The sequence below is a fragment of the Sus scrofa genome, chromosome 6 (genome assembly GCF_000003025.6).
Source record: "Sus scrofa isolate TJ Tabasco breed Duroc chromosome 6, Sscrofa11.1, whole genome shotgun sequence".
Lineage (NCBI taxonomy): Eukaryota > Metazoa > Chordata > Mammalia > Artiodactyla > Suidae > Sus > Sus scrofa.
This window is the reverse complement of record NC_010448.4, coordinates 168,992,511-169,019,243: the sequence shown is the minus strand read 5'-3', so window position 1 is coordinate 169,019,243 and position 26,733 is coordinate 168,992,511. Positions and strand designations below refer to the sequence as shown.

Genomic DNA, 26,733 nt, shown 5'->3' with positions numbered 1-26,733 from the left:
CTGGCAGGTGCTGCCATCAACACTTTGTATTCAAGTCTGAAAGATTTCAATTAACAGATTATATTTAGGTTATTTTTTCAATCTGTGCTCTGAGAACTACAGTAATCCCTCAGGGCATCTGTGAGGGTAGAACACAGAAGTCTAAGCAAGCAGAAAAGCTCCACATTTATCTTTTATTCACAGGATTTCATATAAGATTTAATTTACACTATTTAAAAATAATAATAATAAAAAAGTCAACCTTAGAGCTAGAAAAAAAAGATTTAATTTACATAAAAGATTTAGCAACTTCAAAAAAAAATCTAAAGCCATTGGGCTGAATACAACTTAATTCCTACTTTTTTACATTTTACTTATTTATTGTACATGGGGATAAGTTAGGCATTATGTTTATATCATTCTTTGGAAAGAGGTTTAAATTGCCATCCAGTCTTATTTAATAATCTGCTATAAAGGCAATAAAAATTTACCATGGAGGTCCAGTCGTGGCGCAGCGGTTAACGAATCCAACTAGAAACCATGAGGTTGCGGGTTCGGTCCCTGCCCTTGCTCAGTGGGTTAAGAATCCGGCGTTGCCGTGAGCTGTGGTGTAGGTTGCAGACGCGGCTCAGATCCCCCGTTGCTGTGGCTCCGGCATAGGCCAGTGGCTACAGCTCCGATTCGACCCCTAGCCTGGGAACCTCCATATGCCGCAGGAGCGGACCAAGAAATGGCAAAAAAACAAAAAAATTTAAAAATTTTAAAAAATTAAAAATAAAAATTTACCATGTATTTTCTAGTTAAAACAAATAGAAAGCAGATTAGGGTTTTTCGCCTTTTTTTTTTTTTTTTTTTTAAGAAAAAAAAAAGGAATGACGAAGTGTAAAATGTCATTTCATGTACAAGAACATATATGTACATTCACCAACTGGAGATTAATATCCAAATCCCACTACCACAAACGTCTCTGTAAGCAAAAACAACTCCCAGCCCCACAAAAGAGGACTATTTAAGGAAACAAACTACAGTATTTTATTCTGAACCTTAGAGCGAAACCAATTTAATGTGACTTCACCAGCGTAACTTTTCAAATGTTGCATATGCTCCAGTAAAAAAACAGCGCACTCACCTTAATGAAGTTACAGATGGACAAGCCTGTCCATACAAACCCATCTGGCCACAAAGAGAATCTGAAAGGTAAAGAAGAGTTAGTTATCAAATGCTCCGAAATAAACTCAACTACAAATCACACCAGCATTCTATAACATAAATAGAACGCTAGAAGATTCACCATTATTTGAACACATACCCACATAATTTTAAAATGCTATTAGAGTTCCCGTCATAGCGCAGTGGCTGACGAATCCGACTAGGAACCATGAGGTTGCGGGTTCGATCCCTGGCCTTGCTCAGTGGGTTAAGGATCCGGCGTTGCCGTGAGCTGTGGTGTAGATCGCAGATATGGCTCGGATCCCACGTTGCTCTGGCGTAGGCCGGTGGCTACAGCTCTGATTTGACCCCTAGCCTGGGAACCTCCATATGCTGCGGGAGCGGCTCTGGAAAAGGCAAAAAGACAAAAAAAAAATAAAATAAAATAAAATAAAATAAAATAAAATGCTATTGAGCAATAAAATGAAGATACTAAGGCAGACAGACATACCAGGAAGCGTAAGAAAAATAGGCACACTGTAACATCCAAAGAAGCTAAAAACTCATCAAATTTAGCAAACTCTTATATTTAGTTAGAGTGTCCACACTGTTTAGAAGAATCCTAAGGATTCCAGAGAGAAGCCTAGAGACTACCAACGAGCTGAGCACGCAGGCTCCCATCCCCACATAACTGTCTCCCACCTCATCTGTACCAGTGCTGTCTCTGTGGGGTTTACGGACTGGACTTCACTACAGTTTCAACTGAAGAACAGTCCCACTGCTTTAAAAATAGTTAAGAATAGCACTGTTCAAATTCTAGCTGTGACACTATGAGACCCTGAAGAACTGATATAACCTCAATGAACCTCCATTTCGTCATCTCTGACTTGGGGGTTAATACCACCTACACAACTTTTTTGGGGGATCCGAGCTCCGTCTGCAACCTACACCACAGCTCACGACACCACCAGATCCTTAACCCACTGAACGAGGCCAGGGATCAAACCTGCGTCCTCATGGATGTCAGATTCGTTTCCGGTGAGCCACAATGAAAACTCCCACCTATACTACTTCCTTTCTTCATCAGGGGTAAACTGCAGGTGTGCTATTAGAATTAAATAAATCAATGAACAATATGAAACTGTCAGCATGACTCCCTGGCACAACGATGATCCACGAGTGTCTAGAGGTCACCAGAATGAGAGAAGCTGGACCGGGTATAAGTGTACACATACGCCTACACTGCACAAACGGAGTCTGTGTGTGTGCACCTAAGGAAAACAGGTTCACGCTCAAGCGATCATCTGCTATTCCCAGTTCTAGCCACTGTTACTGAGCAGGACCACACGCCTATCAAGAACGTCTCATTTTTCAAGGAAAATAATATCCAAAATTTTATTTGAAATCTTTTTTTTTTTTTTTTTGAAGTTCTGGGGCCAGTGGGGGCCAGGGATCAATCCCAAGCCACAGGAGCTATCTGAGCCACTGCACTGACCACACTGGGTCCTTAACCTGTTGTGCCACAAGGGAACTCCAAAAGCTGGATATTTTTATTTTATTTCATTTATTTATTTATTTATTTATTTATTTTGGTCTTTTGACTCTTTAGGGCCGCACCCGCAGCATATGGAAGTGCCCAGGCTAGGGGTCGAATCGGAGCTGTAGCTGCTGGCCTATACCACAGCAACACAAGATCCCAGTGCATCTGTGACCTACCCCACAGCTCACAGCAACGCCAGATCCTTAACCCACTAAGTGAGGCCAGGGATCGAACCCTCGTCCTCATGGATACTAGTCGGGTTCATTAACCACTAAGCCATGACAGGGACTCCCTGAAATGTCCTGACTTTTATTTTCTAAATACTATGTGGGCCAAACAAAACACTGAATGTCGTCCCAAGTTTATAACTTTAATTTAGAGGCTGACTGAATTCCCTGCATCTACTTGTCCTTGCATGCACTGAACAGAGACAGACACTTCTACTTCTGACAGAAGACAGGCTGATCGACATGCCCACTAACAATAAGAAACACAGGATAGACTTTTTTAATCCTTATAAGTTAATCAATAACCTGAAAGAAAAGAAAGCATGATCAAGGCTAGAAACCAAGTAAAAGAAGGAGTTCACCAATGGCACAGCAAGCTAAGGATCCAGTGTCGTCACTACTGCTGTTCGGGTTGCTTCTGTGGCATGTGTCCCATACCTAGCCTGGGAACTTCTGCATGCCACACAGGGGCATGGCCCAAAAACAAACAAACAAACAAACAAACACTAAGTGAAAGATACTAAAGAAGTATGCTGGGTACTAAAAGCAGCTTTGATTCACCTTCAGGGCGTTTTGCCAACCCTATGAATTTCAGCCTGTGATTCCAAGGTCTATTAGGGCTCAAGGTACAAGAGGCAAAGTCCAGGTGTGACCCAGGAAAACTGCAAGGAAAACGTCTTAACCTTGGCACTTGGCGCTGGTAAGGACCGGGGGACGACGACAGCAGCTCAACAGGATCTCCCCCGATACTCGCAACCATAAGCTGCCCCTCACTCAAGATTATGGTTTTAAAAGCTTCGTACTTAGAATGCTGTTTAGGGTAGTCCTAGAATGGTACCATCCCACATCCAAACTTGACAGAAGCAAATGCAAATCCTCTCTGGGGAAGCTGCCTGTGATCTAGGCCTGGAAACATTCCCAAGTATAAAGTCCGAAAGTAAATCAATTCACAATCAAAAATCACAAAACCCAAAAGGAACAAGCTGCTCAGAATAAGATACAGCTGATAAACATTTCAGTTGGCAGAATCAAAAACCTCAAAGCGTTCCGATATGGGAATTACTAGACACGTTCCTCTTTTTTTTTTTTTACTTTATGGGTGATTTATCAACTCCTGTATTTCAAATGCCTGTAAACAGCTGAAGTATCTCAAATCTCCCTCTCTCACAGGGATCTACCTCCTGATCTGCGTTCTCCAGAAATATCTCCCGTCCTCCTGAAAACCCCCAAATTGCCACGTCCAAAGCTGAACTCGTCATCTTTCTTTCATGTATTTCCTAACTTGATAAAAGGGCACAGCCTCTTATTTAAGAATGGCTTTCAGGTTTCTAGCCTAACTCCTTTCTTTTCCTTTGGTAGAGCCGAACACTTCTTTCTAACGCCTGATTTCTAAGAGGAGTGACTTCTCTAAACATGCCTGGGCTCTTAGCCCACTCCTCACCAGAGAGGTAAGTAACTTGGTTAGTGGGCGGAGCTGATTCCAGGACTCCACATCCAGGATTCTACAAGGTAGTTATGCTGGTGTGTCTGCTCTGCTGACTCTAACAACGAAGACATCAGACCGACTGTCTAGACTGGGTGGGTAGGGAAAGAGAATGTGGAAAGTTAGCCCATTTGGCTTTTAAACTTAAACCACATTTGACAGCAGTCAACAACATCAGCTTTAAAAACAAAGGTAATTTCTACAAAAGCTACCCTATGATCCAACAAGTCTACTCTTAGGAGTATGTGTGTGTGTTTCTATATAAAAATGTATATAGAGAGAGATCAAATATATATACATATATAAAATCCTCTTTAGAACACACATACATACACATACCCAAGAGAACTTAAAACATGTTCACACTGAAACTTGCACACGATGTTCACAGCAGCATTACTTATAAATCTAAAAAGTGGGAATAGGAGTTCCCGTCGTGGCGCAGTGGTTAACGAATCTGACTAGGAACCATGAGGTTGCAGGTTCGATCCCTGGCCTTGCTCGGTGGGTTAAGGATCCGGCATTGCAGTGAGCTGCGGTGTAGGTCGTAGACTCGACTTGGATCCCACGTGGTTGTGGCTCTGGTGTAGGCCGGCAGCTGCAGCTCCAATTAGACCCCTAGCCTGGGAACCTCCATATGTCAAGGGAGCGGCCCCAGAAAAGACCAAAAAAAAAAAAAAAAAAAAGTGGGAGTAAACCCATATGACCATTAATGAACAGATAAACAAAACATGGCATATCTAAAATATTCATATAATGTACAACAGAATATTACTTAGTCATAAAAAGGAATGAAGTACTGCTACAGGCTACAACATGGATGAACCCTGAGAGCCTTATGCTAAGTGAAATAAAACAGACACAAAAGGCCACTTATTGCATGAGTCCATTTACACATTTCCAGAATAGGTAAATCCTAGAGATGTAAAGTATATTAGTTGCCAGGAGATGGGGGAATAGGAGAAGGGAGGAAGGTAGGCAGGCTTACTAACAGGTTTCTGTTTGGAACAATAAAAATATTCTAAAATAACATTGTGGTGATAGTTGCACAATTTTATGAATGAAAACCTTTACTATGGAGTTCCCATTGTTGCTCAACAGGTTAAGCACTCAGTGCTGTCTCTGTGAGGATGTGGGTTCAATCCCTGGCCTCGCTCAGTGGATTAAGGATGGCTTCAAGCTGTGGCATAGGTCGCAGATGTGGCTTGGATCTGGTGCTGCTGTGGCAGAGGCCACAGCTGCAGCTCCAACTCAACCCATGACCCAGGAACGGCCATACGCAGTAGGTGCAGCCATAAAAAGGAAAAAGAAAAAAAAACAAAAACCTTCCATATAAAACCACCAACGTTTACAGTTTAAAATGGTGATTTTTATGCTACGTGAATTTTTACTACCAACTCCAGCTCCTGGATCTCTCTCTAATCTACTGTGCCCTCAATGCCTTAGTTTCAGTTTTCTCGTTTTTAACTTAAGACTGTTGCTCCTAAATGGTATCTTGAATCTCAGGCTGTTTAACTGAAAGAATATGCCTACAGAGGCAAATGGCCAGCAACATGGAACACTCACAAAAGAAGGCTAAAGTTCACAGTGAAATAGGGAAAATCTCAAAGCGTCCTCCAAACTACAAACTCACATTTCTGAAGCCAACCTCAGTTAAACAATTACATTAATTCAATCACATCCAAAACTTATACAGTTTAAGTTCGTGCCAACAGCACCTAGTAGCATCCTCTGCGAATCCTCTGAAAATCAATATGCCAAAAACCTTTGTGCAGAATGGCACAACCCGAGTGTGGGAAGTAAAAGCCAGTCACTCACTGATGGGTATGCTCCAAGAGAAACTGCTTGATCACGTCCCACCACGAAGAGAACATGGAACTCTTTTTAATGTAAAAGCAGAGTCTTCAAGTATCCATTAAACTGAGCTACCAACTATTCACTTTTAGGAAGCAGATGTTCAACAAACCTAACAGCTATATAACAATACATTACTTGGGAGAAGGTGAAATGGGACCAAGTATTTTGAAAAAGCTCCCAAGCAATTCTCGTGAGTGCTTCTCTCCTCTCTCCCTCTACACAGAGACACAATACTTCACAGTTTACAAAGAACTTGCAACACTCGTAACCTTGAGTCAAGACCCTGACTGGAAACCCAACTGTGACCCTGGGTATATCATTAACCTCTGTAAAGTTTAATTTGCCTCTCTATACCAAAGAGAAAATCCATGCCTCTGTTACTATGACAGTAGCCTGAATGAGAGCACCATCATACCAGATAAAAGAATTAAGTTTGTTGAAAAGAAATACTATACCACTAAGAGATGACTCCTTTTTCTTACTTCTGAATTCAGCTCTATCTTTCAAAAGACTTGAAAGAAAAAAATTTACTAGCATCCAGGAAGGAACAACCGCTCTAAATCAGATTACTTAACTGAACATTGTAAATTGTTATACCATTAGTCACAGGTAATCATTAAAGCAGTCATGGAAATAACCTGTGCCTTAATCAGCCTAAACAGGAAAAATCTGCCAGAGGAAGGCGTAAAGGGAAAAGAATCCTGCTGAGTAAGTAGCAATCAGCTGTTCATCTCAGTTCCACCAGTTAAACCTGAAGGCAATGGTGCAGCTAGAGCTAAAAAGTGAGAACTCAGAGCCACATGCTCTCAGAAAGCAATTAAAATCATGTGAGAATGATCAATTCACCACAGAAATGTTAGAGGAAGAAGAGAAACCAGAACCTAAATTTGGAGAACTCTTATAGATTTAGAGAAGAGAAACCAGTTTAAAAAAATTTTTTTAATGTAAAAAAAACTTGAGAAAATTATACTGGAGAGAGCAAGAAGTGATTTAATGGGGAGAAAGGCAATAGTGTTACAGATTAGGATGGATATAAACTGAAAAAATAATATTGGTTATTTTTTAAATTTTTTATTATAGTTTACTTACAAAGTTGTACCAATTTCTGCTGTATAACAAAGTTACCCAGTTATATATATATATATATATATATATTTTTTTTTTTTTTTTTTTGTCTTTTTGTTGTTGTTGTTGTTGTTGCTATTTCTTGGGCTGCTCCCGTGGCATATGGAGGTTCCCAGGCCAGGGGTTGAATCGGAGCTGTAGCCACCGGCCCACGCCAGAGCCACAGCAACGCGGGATCCGAGCCACGTCTGCAACCTACACCACAGCTCAAGGCAACGCCGGATCGTTAACCCACTGAGCAAGGGCAGGGACCGAACCCGCAACCTCACGGTTCCTAGTCGGATTCGTTAACCACTGCGCCACGACGGGAACTCCCAGTTATACATATTTATACATTGTTTTTTATATTCTTTCCACCATGACCCATCCCAGGAGACTGAATATTAATTTCCTGTGCTGTAGAGTAGGCCCTTCCTGTTTATCCTTTCTAAATCTAACAGTCTGCATCTACTAACCCCAAACTCCCAGTCCATCCCTCTCCCTCCCCTCTTCCCCTTGGCAACCACAAGTCTGTACTCTTTTCGCTTCTGCTTCGTAGAAAGGTTCATTTGTGCCATATTTTAGATTCCACATATAAGTGATATCACATGGTATGTGCCTTTCTCTTTCTGACTTCACTCAGTATGGGAATCTCTAGTTGCTGCAAATGGCATTATTTCACTCTTTTCTATGACAGTAATATTCTGTTGTACATATGTACCACTAATACTGGCCTGTAGAAGATCGTTAATACTACAGAGGCTGCGTTTTGGGGACTAGTGAGAACAAAAATTTAGACTGCAAGGGTGTTAAGAATTAGGAGAGTGAAATAAAAGTTTAGCTACAAACAATATAAAATGAAAATAAAGGGAAAGTGCGATAAGGTCAAACAGAGCAGAGAGGAACAGATCAGGAAAGGCGAAGGATTTGTTAGGAAACCCACCACACTAAGGCCACTACACTGCGTTATTCTTCACAGGTCTCGTCTTCATCGATATGACCTGATAGGACTTTTGTTTTACTTTCTCTACCCCACTAGGAGGCAGATAAAAGTCTGTTTCATTCTCTGTTATACCCCCAAATCGTGGTACATAGCCTGCAGTCATATTTGTTCAATGAATGAATAAATCAGGTCCCTCGAGGGCTGGAAAAAAGAGAGTAAACCTAAAAGAAGGACAACTAAGATTGAACTGAAAACTCATCAGATCTTTTTAATACAGTCTTTGTATACATGACTTCTCTCCGCCTCCAAGGAAGTACGCAGAACCAATCCACACTTAGAAGAGGAAGTTAGGTATCCACAGTACATAACAGACCCTTACAACTCAATAATAAAAAGACAACCCAACTTAAAAATGGGCAAAGATTTGGCACTATAGCTCAGAAGCAGAGCACTGGACTGAAGAAAAAAAAAAAAAAAAGCGGACATTTGAACAGACATTTCTACAGAGGAGCTATCAAAATGCCCAATTAAGATAGGAGAAGATGCTCAACATCACTAGCCATTGGGAAATGCAAACGAAACCACAATGAGATACCACTTCACACCAGTTAGGATGGCTATAATCAAAAAGACACAAAAACAAAGATTACAAAAATGTGGAGCAGACATGTAAAATAACGCAGCCGCTCTGGAAAACAGTTCGGCAGTCTGTCAAAAGGTTAAACACAGGGTGACCATATGACACAGCCATTCCACTCCCAGGGAAGATACCCAAGAGATGAAAACATACTTCGGCAGAAAAATCTGTACATGAATGTTCACAGTAGCATTATATCATAACAGCAAAACAGTGGAAACATCCAAAAGCCCAGCAACTGATGAATGGATAAGATGTTATAACCATATAGCAGAATATTTGGCCATAAAAAGAAATGGTACATGCTGTAACATATGCGACCCTTGAACACATGCTAAGTGAAAGAAGCTAATAACAAGACTATACATTCATGATTCCACTTATATCAAATGTCCAAAACAAACATATTAAGGGTTCGATCACAGATTGTAGTTTGATTAGATTAGTAGTTTCTTAGGGCTGGGTGGGGCAGGTAAAGTGGACTGATTGCTAATGAGTGTGAGGTGTTTTTTTCCCCGAGGGAGAGGAAAACATTCTATAATTAGACTGCAGCAGTGATTTCACAACCCTATGGATATGTTTGTTAAAAACTGAATTTTTATATACACATACACACATGTATACTTTCTTTTTCTCTCTCTTTAGGGCTGCATCTGCGGTACACGCATGGAAGTTCCCGGGGCAGGGGTTGAATCAGAGCTGCAGCTGCAGGCCCACATCGGATCCTGGCCACATCTGTGACCTATGCTGCAGCTTGCAACAGTGCTGGATCCTGAACACACTAATCAAAGCCAGGGATTAAACCCACATCCTCACAGACACTACATCTGGTTCTTAACTCACTGAGCCACGATGTGAACTCTGAATTTAATATTTTAAATAGGTGAATTGTATGGTATGTAAATTATATCTCAATGGGGCTGGGGGAGGGTTCCTTTTTTTTTTTTTTTTTTAAGAGCAAGCTTAAGAACCATCGCACACAAATATTCTCTTGTTCTGTTAAGTTTCTGCTTCTTTGCTCACCAGTGCCGCAAGAGCCAGCCCCACCCTAAAAACTGGAAAAGGAAGGGGAGGTTAAAAATAATGGTGTCACCAGAAAGCAACTCTATTATAACAATTATTTTGAAATCTATAACCCCTTGAACCATTAGTAGTTCAGGAAAGTTTGTTTTCTGATGGGCTCCATCATTTCAAAAGCATATTGTTTATTAACTAACCGTGTTTAATGAAGATACACTTATGTATACAACCCTGTATACACCCTGAAAAAATTCGACACGAAACCATGCCCCCGCATCTATAAATCAACAAGTTAGGCTATAACCCGCTCTTTTACAAACATGACTAGGGACAAGTCTTATTCTCTAATAACAGAAGATGAAAAAAAGCACGCCAACTAACAATCAGCTTCAGCTTTCTACGGTTTTTAAGAGTCGGAGTTTAAGTCAGTTGCTGTTCCTTCACCTTCCATGGTTTAGGACTGGTGTCAGTAAAACAGGTAGTAAATGAGGGAGAGGGAGGTTCCTGGCCAAGCATCGCAGAGCTCTTAACTTCTTCCAAACCCCAAACCTTACTTACTTCCTGCAATATACGTAAAGAGGTCACAGGCCACCCTCTTCAAACCAAATCAGAACCCAAGCAAACAGCACAGGATTCTATTTCTGGGTCTGTCATCAACTCACTGGATAATTCTGAAACATCAATCTCTACTTTGCCCAATAACCTAACCACGATTTCCAGTCCAAAAATCAAATCATGTGGTCTAATAAAGAACGTTTTCCCGATTTGCAGATTTACTTTCATGGAAAATCTGACAATGGTGTTTGAAGTTAAATCACAGTATATGTTCAAATCGTCTCTAATGAATATACATGAAATAAGAAAAATTCAAGACTGTTTACTCCAAAAATGTTGAGTTCTTCCATTTCAAATTTTTAAAGGTGTTCACCAGAGAAAGAGTAAGCTACAGAGGGCTGAAGGGTTCTGAGGTTTTAAATTTAAGCTGTTATATTTAGAAAACCACGATGCCACCTCTCTGGATCTCATATCTTTATCTTGGGCATTTGATTCATGTGCTTTGCCTGGTGTAATTCAAAGCGAGAGAGCCTATCATATCCCTGAAGTGTAAATTGAACATATCAAAACATTGATTGTCAGAGGAATGAGATACCAAAGAGATGGGCAGGTATAGTCGCCACTGCTAGAGCTATTTAACAAAATATGAACTACCTGTCTAGTCCCTAAAGCCGTCTACAAACCACTGCCAACTTTACAAGAAACATTTCTATCCCATTCCTGGAAATCCTGATTCAAGAGTCTAGGGTGAAATCTAGGGAATCTACTAATTACAAGTTATCAGGTGATTCTACAAACTCATGGACTTGGAGAACAGATTTGTGGTTGCCAAGGGGGAGGACGAGGGAGTGGGATGGACTGGGAGTCTGGGGTTAGTAGATGCAAACCATTGCACCTGGAGTGGATAAGCAATGAGATCCTGGCGTATAGCACAGGGAACTATATCTAATCACTTGTGATAGAACATGATGGAGGATAATGTGAGAAAAAGAATGTACGTGTGTGTACATATATTATATACACATATATGTAAGACTGGGTCACTTTGCTGTACAGCAGAAATTGACAGAACAATGTAAGTCAATAATAGAAAAAATAAAAACCTTACAAAAAGTGTCAGGTGATTCTGATTTACAGCTTAATTCAGGAACTACTGGTTTAGGACAAGGATAGCAGAAAGGTTTTCTATCACCTGCCAATTATCCTTGATAGGTGGTAGCCGCCTGAAGTGCTACACTGAGAAGGTCATGTCTAAAAACAATGAGTAAAAAAAATAAAAAAAAATAAAAACAATGAGTAGTTCGCCACTGACATGGTAATGGGGAAGTGGCAATATGCAAACCTTGTATCTGTTGCCTGCGATTTAGACCACTGAATGGGACTGCTTTTTTTTAAAGGAGGCTTTGGGGATAAAAGAAGAGACTCAGACCGGGACGATGTGCTTCTAACTGGCAGAAGCTCTGAATGTCTCTGGGAAGGTAGCAGGCAGCAGTAACAGGCCCACTGACATATGTACCAGGACGCTCGAAAAGCTTTCCATTATTATACAGAAAAAGAATTCTGCTCTCAAAACGTCTACAACCTTGTTTGAGAAATGAAAATTCTACAGGATAATATAAATTTGGTCTAAAAAAAAATGGAATGCTTGTGCTTCAGGGAGTTCCACTTCAGGCACAAGCAGGAGCTAATGGAGCGTACCCCCCAGAACAGCGTCGTCTGAACTGATTCAAGCAGGAGTCAACTGTGGGCTCCTGATAAGGACACAACTAAAGAAGATTCCACGAGCGGCGTATTTTAGGAAAATAAATGGAAAGCTATACAATTAAGGCAGGGCCCCCTGGAAGGCAAATAAATCTGTTTTGGTTTGCTTCTGTAAACACCTGTCTCTGCCACAGATAGGTAGGATTGTGGGCCTCAGCCTTTCTACCTATCATAACGTCTAGTACATGTTTTGTCATAATAATTCAAAATGTTCGCGAAATTACTGTGAAAGAAGAAAACTATTAGACCTACTTCAAAAGGCACAGTAACAGAACTTGGTAGGAAAGGAGGAGACAGAATGAAACATGCCAGAAAAGTAAGGGGGACTGTGTTAGGTTAGAAGAGACACTAAGCACATCTAAATGCAATGTGTAGACTTTGTCTGGATCTTGATTCAGTTAAAAACCAACTGTAAAAAGACACTTTTAAATAATCACAGACATTTTTATTATAAACTGGATATCAGATAACACCAATAGGAAATACTATTAATTTTGATAGATACAATAATGGCATTTAGTTATGTAAGAAAATGCCTTTGTAGAGATGCATACTGACATTTGCAGAGGTAAAAAGACAATGTCTATGGAGTTTCCACTGTGGCACGATGGGTTAAGAGTCTGACAGCAGCGGTCTGGGTCACCGCAGAGGTTCGAGTTCAATACCCAACCCAGTGCAGTTGGTTAAAGGGTCTTGTGTTGCTGCAGCTGTGGCTCAGATTAAATCCCTGGCCCAGGGAACTTCCATACGCCACGCGTGCAGCCATAAAAAATAAAAAAACAATGTCTACGATCTTCTTTAAAATACTTAGGCAGAAGAGAAAAAAGAAATAAGACAGTTTAGTCACATATGGCAAATAGCTTAATAATGGTTGATTTTGTGATGGGTATAGGGGGATTCATTAAATTTTATTTAGTTTTGAATTGGACTTTCATGTAATTCCGGTGTTGTAAATTAATTCTTTTTCTTTTTTTTCTCAGACTTCAGAAAGCTTAAGAATGACGAGTACTTCTGAGAAAACAGCCTAGACTCAATCAGAAAAAAACAGACATTCATTTGTTAGCTCTACTAATAGGAAATCTCTCTGAATCTACTCAAAGAACTTCTTGTAAATTAATATGAGAACTGAATATGAGCCAAGGCAGTGACTCAGCTGCTAAAAAGAAAATACAATCTTAGGCTTCATTAGAAGAAGAGTATCCAGATCAAGGACGGGAGCAGTCCCATTCCCCTTCCCTGATGAGCTCACAACTGGAGGATTGTGTTCTGTTTTGAGGACCACATTTTAAGAACACATACGAGCTCGAATGCTTGCAGGGAGAGAGACCAGACGAGTGAGGAGTTTAGAAGCCGAAGGTCAAGGGGAGAACGACTGAAGAAAATGGGTGTGTTTAGCTTGAAGAAAACACTTTCCGGCCTTGCGTCGCCTCTACCACAGAGACCCCAGCGTAACTTCTCAAGGATTTCAAAGGAGCTCTTAATAGGCAAGATTCTATAATCAAAGAAGTCTGAGTCAGGAACTTTTTTTTTTCCTCCAAAGGGTTTATCAAAGTGTTCAGTATCCTACAGCACTTTATGACTCTGCAAGAAAAATTTCAGTATTTCCCAAATGTGACCATTTACTCATTCATTCAACGTATATTTACTGAGCCCCTATTATTTGCCAACACTCCTCCAGGTGCTGAGAATGCAGCAATGAACATTTTTAAAATCCTTGAGAAGAATCTGTGGAACAGTCAAGCTGGGCCTCTTGCTACCTCTCTAACCTGCACTGTACTTCCTCATCCCTAGGTTTTGATTATGCGTTCCATCCAGACTGCCCCATCCCTAATCTAATTTAAATGTTATTGCTGCCAAGAAGCTTTCCTGATCACAAGCAAAACCACTCTTTTCAATAAACCCATGGCTCTTTCTCTGTTCCAGTTCTTTGAAAACAGACTACGCCTCTTAATTACCTCTGGATCTCTCACAATGCCTAGGACCACATCTTGCATGTGCAGGTGCTAAAGAAATATCTGCTGAAGGAGTAATCACATTCAAATATTTAAAGGGTTATCCTGTGAAAGAAGACAAACTAGTTCTCTAATGTTCCACAGAGAAGGACTAGGAAAAAGGGATGAAGTTACAAGCACATTTTTGCCTCAATTAAAGCTATCGGTGACTACAGGTACTCTAAGAGTAGCCCAATAATTCTGTATCAAATGTTTTAGTGGGACAGCTCACTGGCCTGAATAAGATCTTAAGATTCTAAGAAAAACCGTAAGTCTATATATATTTAATATTTGTGTGTATATATGTACTAGACAAGAGGTAACTTTTCATACAATATAATGCATCGATATTAAAGTTCTTAAAAGTAAGCTTAAACATGAAATAGCCTTTCGTTTACTGGCACAGCTGATCCTTAAAGATGGGGGTGAACTCAAGCATGACGTACAGGTGGCCCTCCCTATCTGTCGTTTCCCCACATCGGCTGGTTCAACCAACCATGGACCATGTAGGACTGCAGTAATCACTACTGTACTGTAGTAGTCACTGTCGGAAATATCCATGCATAAGTGGACGCGTGCAGTCCAAACCCTTGTTGCTCAGAGGTCAACTGCACGGAGGATACAAGGCAAAGCAAGACAGTATCTCCATCCTAAAAGTCAATACAAGAGTTCTTAATTATGTCCCCAGAGCAAATCTGATATAAATCCGAATGCCTACGTCATCTACCTCAGTAAGCAATACTCCTTAGAGAAGCAAATTCTTTAGGTTAATGATTTTCAATACTTTTGCAGTCAGAAAAATAAGTATGAAGTCATCAGCTCCTCTTAAAATCATCAAAAGCATTAAGTTCTTCATACAAACAAATTAGTCATGCTGCCTTTTTAGTTAAAAACTAGAAAACGGGGGGGGGAGGGATACCTTCACATACCTAGGCTATCATCTCTGTGACTGCTCTCCCAAACCAAAAGCTATAGTCTTTACTGGCAGGGACACTATCAGTTACTTGTGTCCCCAGCATTTAGTAAAGTGCCCAGGACAAGACAGACAGTGAGTCAATGAGCAAACAAATGAGAGAAACTAATGAGCCCAATGTCCCTGGATTAAAACAACTACCTTAAAGAATCACTAACGATTTGATTTTTCTTATTTTATTTTTCTTATCGGATCCCTGCCAAGGAAACAGAAGCAGATGAGGAGATCCTTAAATTTAGTTTTCACTATAAGTCAGAATGCTATTTTTTGGTCATTTATTAATAAGTAATTACTATATGTAAACCTAGTTTTAACCATATGTAAATCTAGTTTTCACTATAAGTCAGAATGCTATTTTTCGGTCATTTATTAATAAGTAATTACTACATGTAAACCAAGTTGCTTCTCAGGGGGACTAAAATTAATTTACTGATCAGGAGAGCTAAATGACCAACTTCTAATGCAAAGAAAAACCCCAAACACTTAATTCAGGAGTTCTCTTGTGGTGCAGTGGGTTAAGGATCTTGCATTTTGTCTGAAATAAAACAAAAAACAAACCATGATACACCCACAACTTGACCCATAAGATTATAAAAAATAGTTTATCAAACTGATTAATGTAACTGCCTAAAAAGCAAAATACTTTGATATCACCTAGTGTTTAAACTACTCTTTAAAAGTGCTATGGTTCACATTTTTCCAAACTCTCATTTGAGCAAAAAAAAAAAAAAGCATATAAACATTTACTGTTTAAAAACTAGAAAACAGAAGACTATAAAAATGATATATGCTCACTCTAAAGAAGTTGGGGACTATAAACAGGTTCGACAGAGAAAATAAAGACCACCCGATGTGATGTCTTCCAGTCTGTTTGTTGGTTTCCTGTGGAGGTGTAACTTCTTTATATACTATCACACTTCCTACCCACTAGGCAAGAGACAGCAGATTCACACTACAGCAGTAACCCAAGCACCCTCGGTAGAATCATGTTCCAGGTACAATTTCTCCATCTCTACATTTTACAGATGTACACTTCCATAAAATAAGACCAAATCCACTATTTAGTAATCCTTAAAAGTTTCCCTTCCGATTCCATCTCCTCCTCACCACCACTATTCACAAAGAATGCAGGCTCAAGTAAAAGTACATCCAATGACTAGAAATGAACCCCAATTCAACAGTGGAAGAAATTGTTCCCAATAGTTTTATGTCCCCAGTCTGACACGATCACAAGACAAGTTCTGCTCCAAGGAGCCCAGGGCCAGTCCTCCGAGGTCCTTAAACTTTACTTTCTACCTCAAAAATCCAAAGCACCTTCTTCATAAAAACTGTCAGATTTCTTCTATCAGCAGAACGCAGGGCCCAGGCTCCTGTCGCGGGTGCGGGTCCACCGCTCGGTAACTGAGTGACACCAGGTCGGACTTGGCTTGTATCTCACATTCTCCATTTGTCAACAGCACCTGCCTTACCTACATGACAGGACTTCCGTGAGGGTCCACAGTGCGACAGACCAGAGAAAAGGCCTCCATCCACTGTTCCCACGTTCAGCGGGAATCTTTCCAAAACACACAGGCCTGTGAGAAGACATAAAACCTGACTCCCCCGATGTGCAAAGACGTTATTTCTGACAGTGATCACTACCCACATACACACCTGTGGGACAACACCACCAGCAGCTCCTTGTACAGTGCGGACAGGTGAAGCATGCCACAGACTCACAAACCCAACCACACTGGCCAAAACCGATGCCATGTACTATTTATCTTCTGCCACGACAGCCTGCTCCATCTCCCTTCAGAAGAGTCAACCTGTTCCTGACTGTAGCCTATCTGTTGCATCTGTAATTAATTTCCCAAAGTTCTACAGCCAAGCCACAGAAACTTTTTAGTTCTTTTCAATAATTTAATAGGCATCCATGCACACACCCGCCAAAATCTGGCATCTTAATAACTTATTTCTCCCCTACTGTGCCCCCCAATCCTATCTCTCTGTATGTAAACAGAATTTGAAATTATTAATGAGTTCCAGCAGTCTCCCTCCCCTCATCCATTCTCTCACAAATTTGTGTGTCACAATAAGACCAGGTCTCTAACTTAGGAAAAGGCCAATTCCAATCCCCAAAACCTTTTTTTTTTTCCTTTTGTGACTGCACCCACAGCATATGGAAGTTCCCAGGCCAGGAATGGAATCTGAGCCACAGCTGTAACCCACGCCACAGCTGTGGCAACACCATATCCTTAACTTGCTGTGACATAACAGGAATTCCCAACCTCCAAAATCTTCAATAAGGTCACACTGGCACCACACTTCACCAATCATTCAGAAGACCAATCACAGTGACACCACTGTACCACCGGACAGGACTCCGTCTAGGTAAACTGCATTTAGATTTTAGCTTTGTACTCTAGGTGAAAATTTTACCTACAATCAGTTTACCGGGTAAGGTCTCCTTCAGACACAGGGTCATCCTAGAATAATCATTCAACTCTTCCATGGAATCCATGACTTCCTCTACACTTATTTGGAAATAATGAAAAAATAGACAATGCTACAGTTTAAATGTTTACGTCCCCCAATATTCCTACGTTGAAACCCCAACCCCCTCCTCACAGATGTTGTTAGGAGATGAGGCCAGGCCTTCACGAATGGGATTAGCCTCTTATCAAAGAGGCTCCAGATGGACCCTGCCCTTTCCACTACGTAAGGACACAGCAAGAAAGCACCAGCTATGATCCAGGAAGGGACCCTCACAAGGTGACCACGCTGGCACTTGGTCTTAGACTCTCCAGCCCCCAGAAGAGTGAGCAATAAATTTCTGTTGTCTATGTAAGTTACCCAGTCTGTGGTATTTTGTTATGGGAGCCCAAACAAAGACAGCCCACAAGCCAGGTTCCTACACTCTCTCTAAAACTCCCATCCTAGGACTTCCCCCTCTCCAAACTGTTAACATTCAACTCAGGACAGTCCTCCAGGACTACTTTCTAATGATAGTTCCTCTTATTATATCCCTTTCCAGACAACTTTACCCCGATGACGGGAAATAAGTCAGACAAGGCAGTGTTACTGTAGACCTGATTATACCAAAGTGAAACTGCTTTAGATTTAGAGAGTAAAATTCTTAAAGCCATCAGAGTGGTTTAGTAATTATTAGAAACTAAGCTTAAAAGTAAGAATTCTTATTGCATATGATCCTAATTATCTTGTATCATATTCATACAGTTTATCTTGTTACAGTACTAAAGTTTGACACCATGAGTCTCATCTGCTCTCCATTTCAGTTGTGTTATATCAATTGCATAGAAAAGTAATAACCACTTTGAAAGACACTGCATTTTCGGATTATCAGCTGATACATCCAGTAAAGGTCATAGCAGCCAAAGGTACCTAACTACGAAAGGTTACTTAAAATAAGTAGAATGCCAGTGTTATAAATATAAATACATCTGGTTCCATATAACAAAGCTATTTCCATATCCCAGCAGATGGCCCACAGTAATAATACTTTGCTGATCTGGTTATAACAAATTCTATTAAATCCAAAATCCTGTATAGCAGATGCCTTTTCCAATTTCAGTATAAATCAATCTATTTAACCAAAATACCGTGCTTTGGTTCTTGTTACTTGTGCACTAAAATCCAGTTGTGCCAATGAAGAGGGTCGAATTTTTTGACCGTTGTTATAAAATGCCACAGAGGGTTTCTGAGTTTGGGGGGGGGGGGGTAAAGAGCACCTCCATCGAGGACTGAAAGGCTGACTGTTCAAAACAGAAAACAAAGATTCACAGTTACAGGAAGGCTGAGGAGAGGTGAGCGTAAGCTTCGGCGGTCTCAAGCCAAGGGTTCTGAATAGCGGCAATGTGGAAAGCTAAGTCACTAACAGAGCTGACAGTGAAGAGCGCTGCAAATAATACAATTTCCGAGTGGAGAGGCTATGAGCAGGGACAAACAGCAAACAGGCACCTGGATGCCTAAACAACACGTCTCTGTACACCGAAATGTCAGACTCCTATTTACAAGACATGTGGATGCAGTGTGAACCTAATTTGCTGTTTGTTTCCCCAACTATATTCAAAATCCAGTCTTTACACTCTGGCCACACTCTTACTTGAAATAACAGTACGGCACAGTGACTAAGAGCCACCGAGTGCTAAAAAGACAGAGGTTCAAATCCTGGCTCTTTCCATCCCTAGCTACATACCCTCAGGCAGGTTTCTTAACCTCTCTGTGCCTGTTTCCTCATCTATAGATTTCTGATAACAAAACCTACCTTTCAGAGTTATTATGAGGATTGTATGACTAATAAATGTGAAGCAGTAAGAGTACTTTTGAGCAGAGCACAGCCTTGGAAAATATGAGCTGTTATCATTACCACTGCCATCGTGGTCACATTAACCCCCACTCAAGGTCTGAGAGGCAGAAATAGGTAAAGATTTATCTAAATCAGCAATGACAAAACGCAGTAAGGAAAACCTATTTTAAGTGCTGAAGATCAAATATTAAAAGTTACTGATTCCCTACGTAAGATGATTTTGATTTTCCAACCTCTTTAATTCTCCAGGAACTCGCATGAGGCTCCTTTAAGTTAAGAGTAGCAGCAGAGAGAAGTGGAAATAGCAATGGACACGGACTAGGAGGACCTAATTGCTCCATCACTGACTTAAGTGTGCATGTGCAATCTTCGGTCAAGTCACCTAATCTACACTTCAAACTGCTCACCTTAAAAAACGCCATGCCCACATCACAGTCTCGTTGAGTGATCAAAGGAGGTAACATATGAGAAAACATGTAAACCACAAACACACCATACGAAGGTTCGAGAGCCATGTCTTACTCATCTCTGTATGCCCAATGCCTAGCAGAATGCGTAACAGAGGTCATAATATACATGAAACGTCCTGAGGGATGGAGTTGGCAGGGCAAGAATTAAATTAACGTGAACACAGGGAAGCGTTTCTAAAAGAGAAACCCAAATGTCTGTCAAATGGTAAGTGAAGTAGAAGGAGATCCATACAATGGACTATCAGCCAGAAAAAAGAATGAGATACTGACACAAACTACAAAAATGGGTAATGGCTATGCTAGGTGAAAAAAGCCAGACACAAAGAACACACTTTGCATGATTCCATTTACACAACATGTCCAGAGCAGGCAAATCTGTGGAGAGCGTGAGTACACGAGCGCGTGCCTAGGACAAGCAATGAGAAGGAAATGGAGAGTGACTACCACGGAACAGACTTTCTCTTCTGGGATGACGACCACGGCCATGGCTGCCCAATTTGGAGACTACACTAAAACCTGCGTAACTGCATAACTTAAATGGGTGAACTGTATAGTGTGTGAATTTTATCTCAATAAAACTGTTTTAAAAAAGAATAACAAGAAAAGTTTGAGAGAACCTCAAGGTATAAAATCAGGGCTTTAAAACACAAGTTTCTTCCTTTTTTTAGAGGAAAAAAATGAGTTTTCTGATATTTGAATAGCTGTGATACGTGGACAAGAATGAGACTGGAGGATGCATTGAAGAAAATACTAAGAATTACCACCCCAGACCGTCACAGTTCTACAAAGCCTTCTGTGGAAAATAAACCCAGCATCCATTCTCATTCTTCCTTTCAAAATTCCACGGTTACAAGTTAGCCCCCCCACCCCCGGCCCGGTGTACCAGTCTTTCCATCACAACCATTGCTTCTGAACTTTAAGACCATATTCGACACTGGCTGCCACACTGCCCTTCCCATCCTTGGCTTCGGTGGCACTGATGTACTTCCTGGTTCTTCTCAGAACGCTCTACCTTCCAGCCGATCATGTCACCCGCTGTTGCAAACCTCAAGGCTCTTTCACCACCATGCTACTAACCTGCCGACACTCATCTACCCCTATGTTTTTACGACCGTCTATGGCCCTGGCCAGTGCACAACCCACATTGCCTCTCTTCATTTGATAAGGATGTACAGCATATAGTGGTAACAGGATTACTCTAGCCAATTCTTGATTACCTTCATCAAGGCTGGGAAACAGCGGTGTGGCTCAGCCAAAATAATTCCTATACACTTTCCTTTTTTTTTTTTTTTGCTTTTTAGTGCCTCTCCCGCGGCATATGGAGATTCCCAGGCTAGGGGTCGAATCAGAGCTACAGCCGCCGGCCTGAGCCACAGCCACAGCAACGTGGGATCTGAGCCTCGCCTACGATCTACACCACAGTTCACGGCAACGTTGGCTCCCTTCCTTAACCCACTGAGCGAGACCAGAGATTGAACCTTCGTCCTCATGGTTCCTAGTCAGGTTCATTTCTGCTGTGCCACGACGGGCAACTCCACATTTTCTCTTTTGAATGGATCTATTTTTCTGTTTGGCTCAGATTAACACTAAAGAGCCAAACTAGCAAGGAGAAAAGGCTATCGGGAGTGGCAGAAGGCTTGCCTTTTATTGAAAAATAGATTGTATACAACCTAATGTTGACCATAACCCACCTTAGCTCATTTGCCTTCACAGTGACACTTCCCTAAATTCCTAAGCCTTATCAGCCATTCTCCCAGGATTCTAGACTTGAATCTTTCATGTTTAATTTGCTCTCTTTCCTTCGCCCATGTTTAATCATCACTGAGTTCAAATTAATTTTTACTCAAAGATACATCTTCTTATATATTCTATACACTCTTTCACAGGACAGTATAATTTAAGGATTAAATGCTCAAGCTCAAAGGCAAGACTGCCTGGGTTCAAATCCTGGTTCTGAGGGATTTGAGGCAAGTTACTTAACCTCTGTGTAACTCAGTTTCTTCACGGGAATGATAAGACCTCACTATGAAGATTTTTATACATGCGTTAAATACATGCAAAGAGGTTAGAATAATATGCCTGGCATATAGTGCTATAACTGCTATTATTTTATTTCGATAATTTTATCCCATCATCTTCTCATTCCTAACATCCCCCAAGAGCCTTCTAGTCAGCCTCCCCGCTTCCAGTCACTCAAGTGATACAAAACCTTCCTCAGGGAACAATGCGCATCTCCTTAGAACCCACTGCAGTACCCTGGTCCCCCAGCCCTGTCTCCCTGACAAGGTTCTCCAGCAAGGCCCACCCACCAAGCCCAGACGCACTTACACTGTTATTCACTAACACCGTTTCCCTCTGCCAGTCACGCCGCATGGTGTCTTCGGTACATGGCCACCTCTATGTCTTTGCAAGTACCCCCCCCCCCACTCTCCTGGAAAACATCCCTTCTCCTCTGAAAAGTTCAATTTCTCCAAATCTTATTTATACCTTAGGCTTTAGCTGCACCGTTATCCCAACCCCGAGCTCGATGCTTCTTGGAACTATGAATGATGCACGTTGTGCGTTGTTTCCCCAAAAGAAGCTGAAACTTTTGAAGAGACCACATGTTTTATCCCTTGGGTCTCTTCGTGCAGACTACTTTACACAAAGCACAGTATTTTGCAGAAGTGCACAATGAAGACTGACTTAATAAATATGTCTCAGGATGTATGGGAACAACATTCTCCACTTTCCACTGCCCCACCCATACTTAGCATAGTGAGGGCAGATAAAATCTGTGTTTAAATATTTCTATTTTACACTGAGGGAGAATATACTAACAACTGTACCAGATAAAAGAAAAAATATATGAATATACCCTAAGAGAATGCGCATATGAAAAACAAAGAAAAAGTGAAATGCTGGCCACTTTGAAATCTAAACTTCAAAATATTAAGATTTTCATTTCACCCAAACGAACAAACCAAAAAGAGCCAAAATAAATACATCCCAACCCCACCCAAAAAATACCTAATAAAAGCATGAGAACATCCCCAGTATCTTCAGCAGCACCAAACCAAGACCGAGATTCACCTTAACTCCAAGAAAACAAAAAGAAAACAGAAATCTAAAAGACAAAAAACCTCAATCATCTCCAGCTGCCACCCAGACAGAAAAACGGGGAGGAGTTACTGCTTTTCTATAAATATTTGCTAAGGTCTAGGAAGAATAACAGGCTTCTCTCACTGCTCCTGTGGCCGGTTCCCTGTGAAGGGAGCAATCTATGGTCACCAAAGAGCAAAACACAGGAAGATGGACACCCTCACCTGGAAAAGACATTTAGGAAGTAAACTACTCAAAGCACGTTCCAAAGACCAAAAAGTGCGATCCTACTCAACAGAAAGAGTGAGAACGTGCAATAAACGAGCTCCCACGAAATAAGTGACTCTGGGAAACTATTTAGCGCTGCCGTGCAAGTAAAACGCTATGCATGTAACACATCTATGACACGCAGTTTGTTTCGCCGGCAAACTCAACAGGAGAAAATAAAGTAAATGTCAAGAGAAGACACTAAAGATGCCCACCAACCTCTACCCCCGCCCCCCAGCCAGCCCAACTCAGCGCACAGAGGAATCCAACTAGGAACAACAGAGACGTGGACTGCGCCACACAGAAAAGAAAAACCTTCGCCAACCTCACACACACAGTAGAATAGAGAAGTGAAAACTATACACCTCAGTGCATCAGCAGCTAGAGCTTGCTATTCGGTCTGCAGGAAAAAGACCAGGAGCAGCGAGAGGAGAAAAGACGTCCATGAAACCAAGACCCTACCAGCCCCCGTTTCAGAGGACAAGTCTTGCTGGTTCCAGCCGACCAAGAGTCCGCCGCAGCAAAGCACCCTGACCCTAGCACCTTCCACGCCGCGCCAAGGAACTCGCAGAGGAAAAACCACCCCACTTTCACCTCCCTCCTCGCCAGCTGCAAAAATGGAGGGGGGAGGGGGAGACACCCTACCACGTGGGCAGGATGCAACACACACAGGACAGCAACACGTCCGCACGGAACGGCTGCCTCTGCCCCAGTGCCGGCAAAGGACACGGCGACAGGATGGGTGGGAACGCAGGCCCCCCGCACGGGCCTCCTCACCCCGAAGGGCACCCCAGACACGCAAGGTGCTGGCCGCCTCGCCGCCCGAGAGCCACCCCGAAGCCTGAAGGAAAGAAGCTGCATCGCGCCGGGGGCAGCGACCAGCTCAGGCCACGGGCAGGTCACGGAGAGAAGCCGGCCACTGCCCGCGGGCGCGACGCCCCGGGAGCCCCGTCTGGCGCCCCCGGGCCCCGCCTGGGGGAGGGGCGGGAGGCGCGGCGCGGCCGCCGCTCGGCTGAGGGGCAGCAGCAGCTGAGAAGCGCCGCGGGGGAGGGAGGCACCCAGCCCTCGCCGCCCGCCAGGCCTCGGCCCGGGCCCGGGCCCCCCGCCCCGCCCGCCGCCCGCCCCGCGGCGCGGCCGCTGCTCGGAGAAGCCGGAGGGCGTCCCGCGGAGGGCAGCCCCTGCCTCCGTCCCGGGAGATGCCCCGGCCCCGCCTCCTCACCCGCCGCCCCGGCCCGGCCGCCCCGACGACCGGCGCTCACCTCAGGCTGCGCAGGCCGGGACGGCCCGGCCGAGCCCCCGGCCGCTGCGTGCGTCTCCCACGCCCGGGGAAGGTCCCAGCGGCCCCTGGAGCGAGCGGCCGAGGCCCGGAGCAGCGCCGAGAGCGGCGGCGGCGGCAGCGGGAGCAGCCAACATCCGGGGCCGCGCACCCGGAACTACTTCCCGACCCGCTCCCCCTCCCGCCCCCGCCGCCGCCCCCGCCTCCCGCGACGTCGCTGCGCCACCGGCGCGGCGTCGACGGCGTCACGGCCCTTCACGGTCAAGGCTACGGCGGCGCGCGCGGGATCCCTCCGCTGGGACAAGTAGTGCCCAGCGCGGTTGGGGCCCCGCCTCCGCGCAGCCCGTGTCATCCGGCGGCCGGCAGCTCCGGGTGGCTTGAGCTGTGCGCCCCAGCGTGGCGACCCGGGAGTGAGGGCGGCGGGGGCAGCTCCGAAGTGGAGGACGGCAGGGACCTCCGCCTCGGACCCTGTCCACGGAGTCCTGGGGCCCCGGGCCCGGAAGGACGGCGCCTTGACCTCCCCGCAAAGCCCCTCTACCGCGCCGTAGCGACAGGCCCCTTCGCCTCGCCGAGAGCCCGGCCCCCTAGTCCAGCTCGGCGCCCAGCGGACTCTGCGCGCCCCCACAGAGGCATCTTAGACCTTCAGGCCACCTCTCCTTCTAGAACGTCCCAAGTCCCGGTTCTAGACCCATCTCTGCCGAGGCCTCTCCCGTGCCTAGGCTTGGTTTCCTTCTCCTTAAAACAAGGCAGTTGGAACTCCAAAGGCCTTTCTGATTCTCAGGCAGCTGCCCAGGTTATGGTCCTTGCTATCAAAAGGTGGCGTCTTTAGCAGGGTAGTTGGGCGGCTTGTGAACTTTGGAATTTATTTCTACGTCCATCTTTACTAATTCTTTCTCTAAAGTATCAGCACTGCAAATCTGCCCTGTAATTTCACATTTAGTTACATTCAGAGCACCAAGCATGCTTTTGAACTCACAGTAGGTGCTCAATACTTGGAAACTCAGATAATCTGTTAGATGAATACTAGGTTGATTGAATGAGATGGAAAAGGGAGGCCCGACTGAATTGACTCCGGGAAGGTCCTCTGACGTAGTCCCATAGGGATCAGATAAAGACCTCTGGGAAAGAGCCGAGTACCCAATTGCTTCAGCAAACATTGAACACCTGCCATTTGCCAAGCATTTGTAGGCACCGGGGGTTCAGAGCACTCCTATGTTCTCATGGTACGTAGGACTCCAGCAAGACTCTGAAATTAAGAGATTCATTCACTCATTCATCCAACAAAGGTTTGCCAATCACTACTGAGGTTGTCAGACACTATTTTAGTGTTTGGGTTGGATCGGTGAATAGAAGCGGGGCATTGGTGGGAGGGAATATCCTTCTTATTGGAGCTGCCATCTAAGTATGGAAAGAAAGATGATAAATGTCACAGGAAACTAATCTGGTATGATGGGAAGCGTTTAGTGCCTTCCGGGAAAAAAAAGACCAAGGTAAGAGGTATGAGGAAAACTGGAGGAGGGAGCAGAGGGGGCAGGACCTTTTTTTTTTTTTTAACATCAACCATTTCTTTATCAATAAAATGTTTGTTTACTTCCTTTGAAGTACATGTTAAATGCTGGGGCTTCAGTGGAGAATAAGCCAAGGTTCTGACCTGATGGATGCCCCAACTAGTGGAGACCACATGCCCGGTGCTGTCACATGTCAGGTTCCTAAAACAGGACTCCTATGTTCCTTTTTGAAAAATTTTTTTTGAATTTTTTTTTTTGGGGGGGCCGTCCCTAGGCACATGAAGTTCCCAGGCCAGGGATCAGATCTGAGCTGAAGATGCAGCAATGCCAGATCCCCCAACCCACTGCACCAGGCTGGGGCGCGGACCTGTGTCCTGGTGCTCCAGAGATGCCTTTGATCACACTGTGCTACGGCAGGAACTTCGCCTGTGTTCATCTATATAGCTGCTGAAATTGAGGTTGAGAAGAGGTCAAAGCTTGAGCCAGGACTCAAACCCAGTGTTTTCCCAGTCCAGCTCCCTTTCCAGCTCTACCTCGGCTGAGATGTCCTGTTTTTCTGTTTCGTTACACCTCATCTCTTTTGTCAAGTAAACTCATGCATGA

General features: G+C 43.3%; 1 protein-coding gene and 1 long non-coding RNA gene across 10 annotated transcripts in view; one reads left to right on the top strand and one right to left on the bottom strand.

The window, feature by feature from the left end:
• The window catches only part of FOXJ3 (forkhead box J3), a 140,607-nt gene extending 115,795 nt beyond the window's left edge, over positions 1–24,812 (bottom strand). For 2 of the 9 annotated variants that reach the window (XM_021096927.1, XM_021096934.1), the window contains exons 1-2: positions 6,691–7,380; positions 1,109–1,169 (exon numbers count right to left, since the gene is read on the bottom strand). In XM_021096927.1, coding sequence (XP_020952586.1) covers positions 1,109–1,169; positions 6,691–6,772 — 143 coding nt within the window. In that variant the 5' untranslated portion in view covers positions 6,773–7,380. Of the gene's footprint in view, positions 1–1,108; positions 1,170–1,288; positions 1,308–6,690; positions 7,382–22,326; positions 22,425–22,485; positions 23,789–23,808; positions 24,230–24,605 lie in introns of those variants that run through there. The other 7 variants (XM_021096929.1, XM_021096935.1, XM_021096936.1 and 4 more) reach the window with 7 other exon arrangements.
• On the top strand, positions 9,808–16,005 carry LOC110261250. Its single transcript, XR_002345253.1, has 2 exons — positions 9,808–12,393; positions 13,236–16,005. It is a non-coding gene; the product is annotated as an uncharacterized LOC110261250 (long non-coding RNA).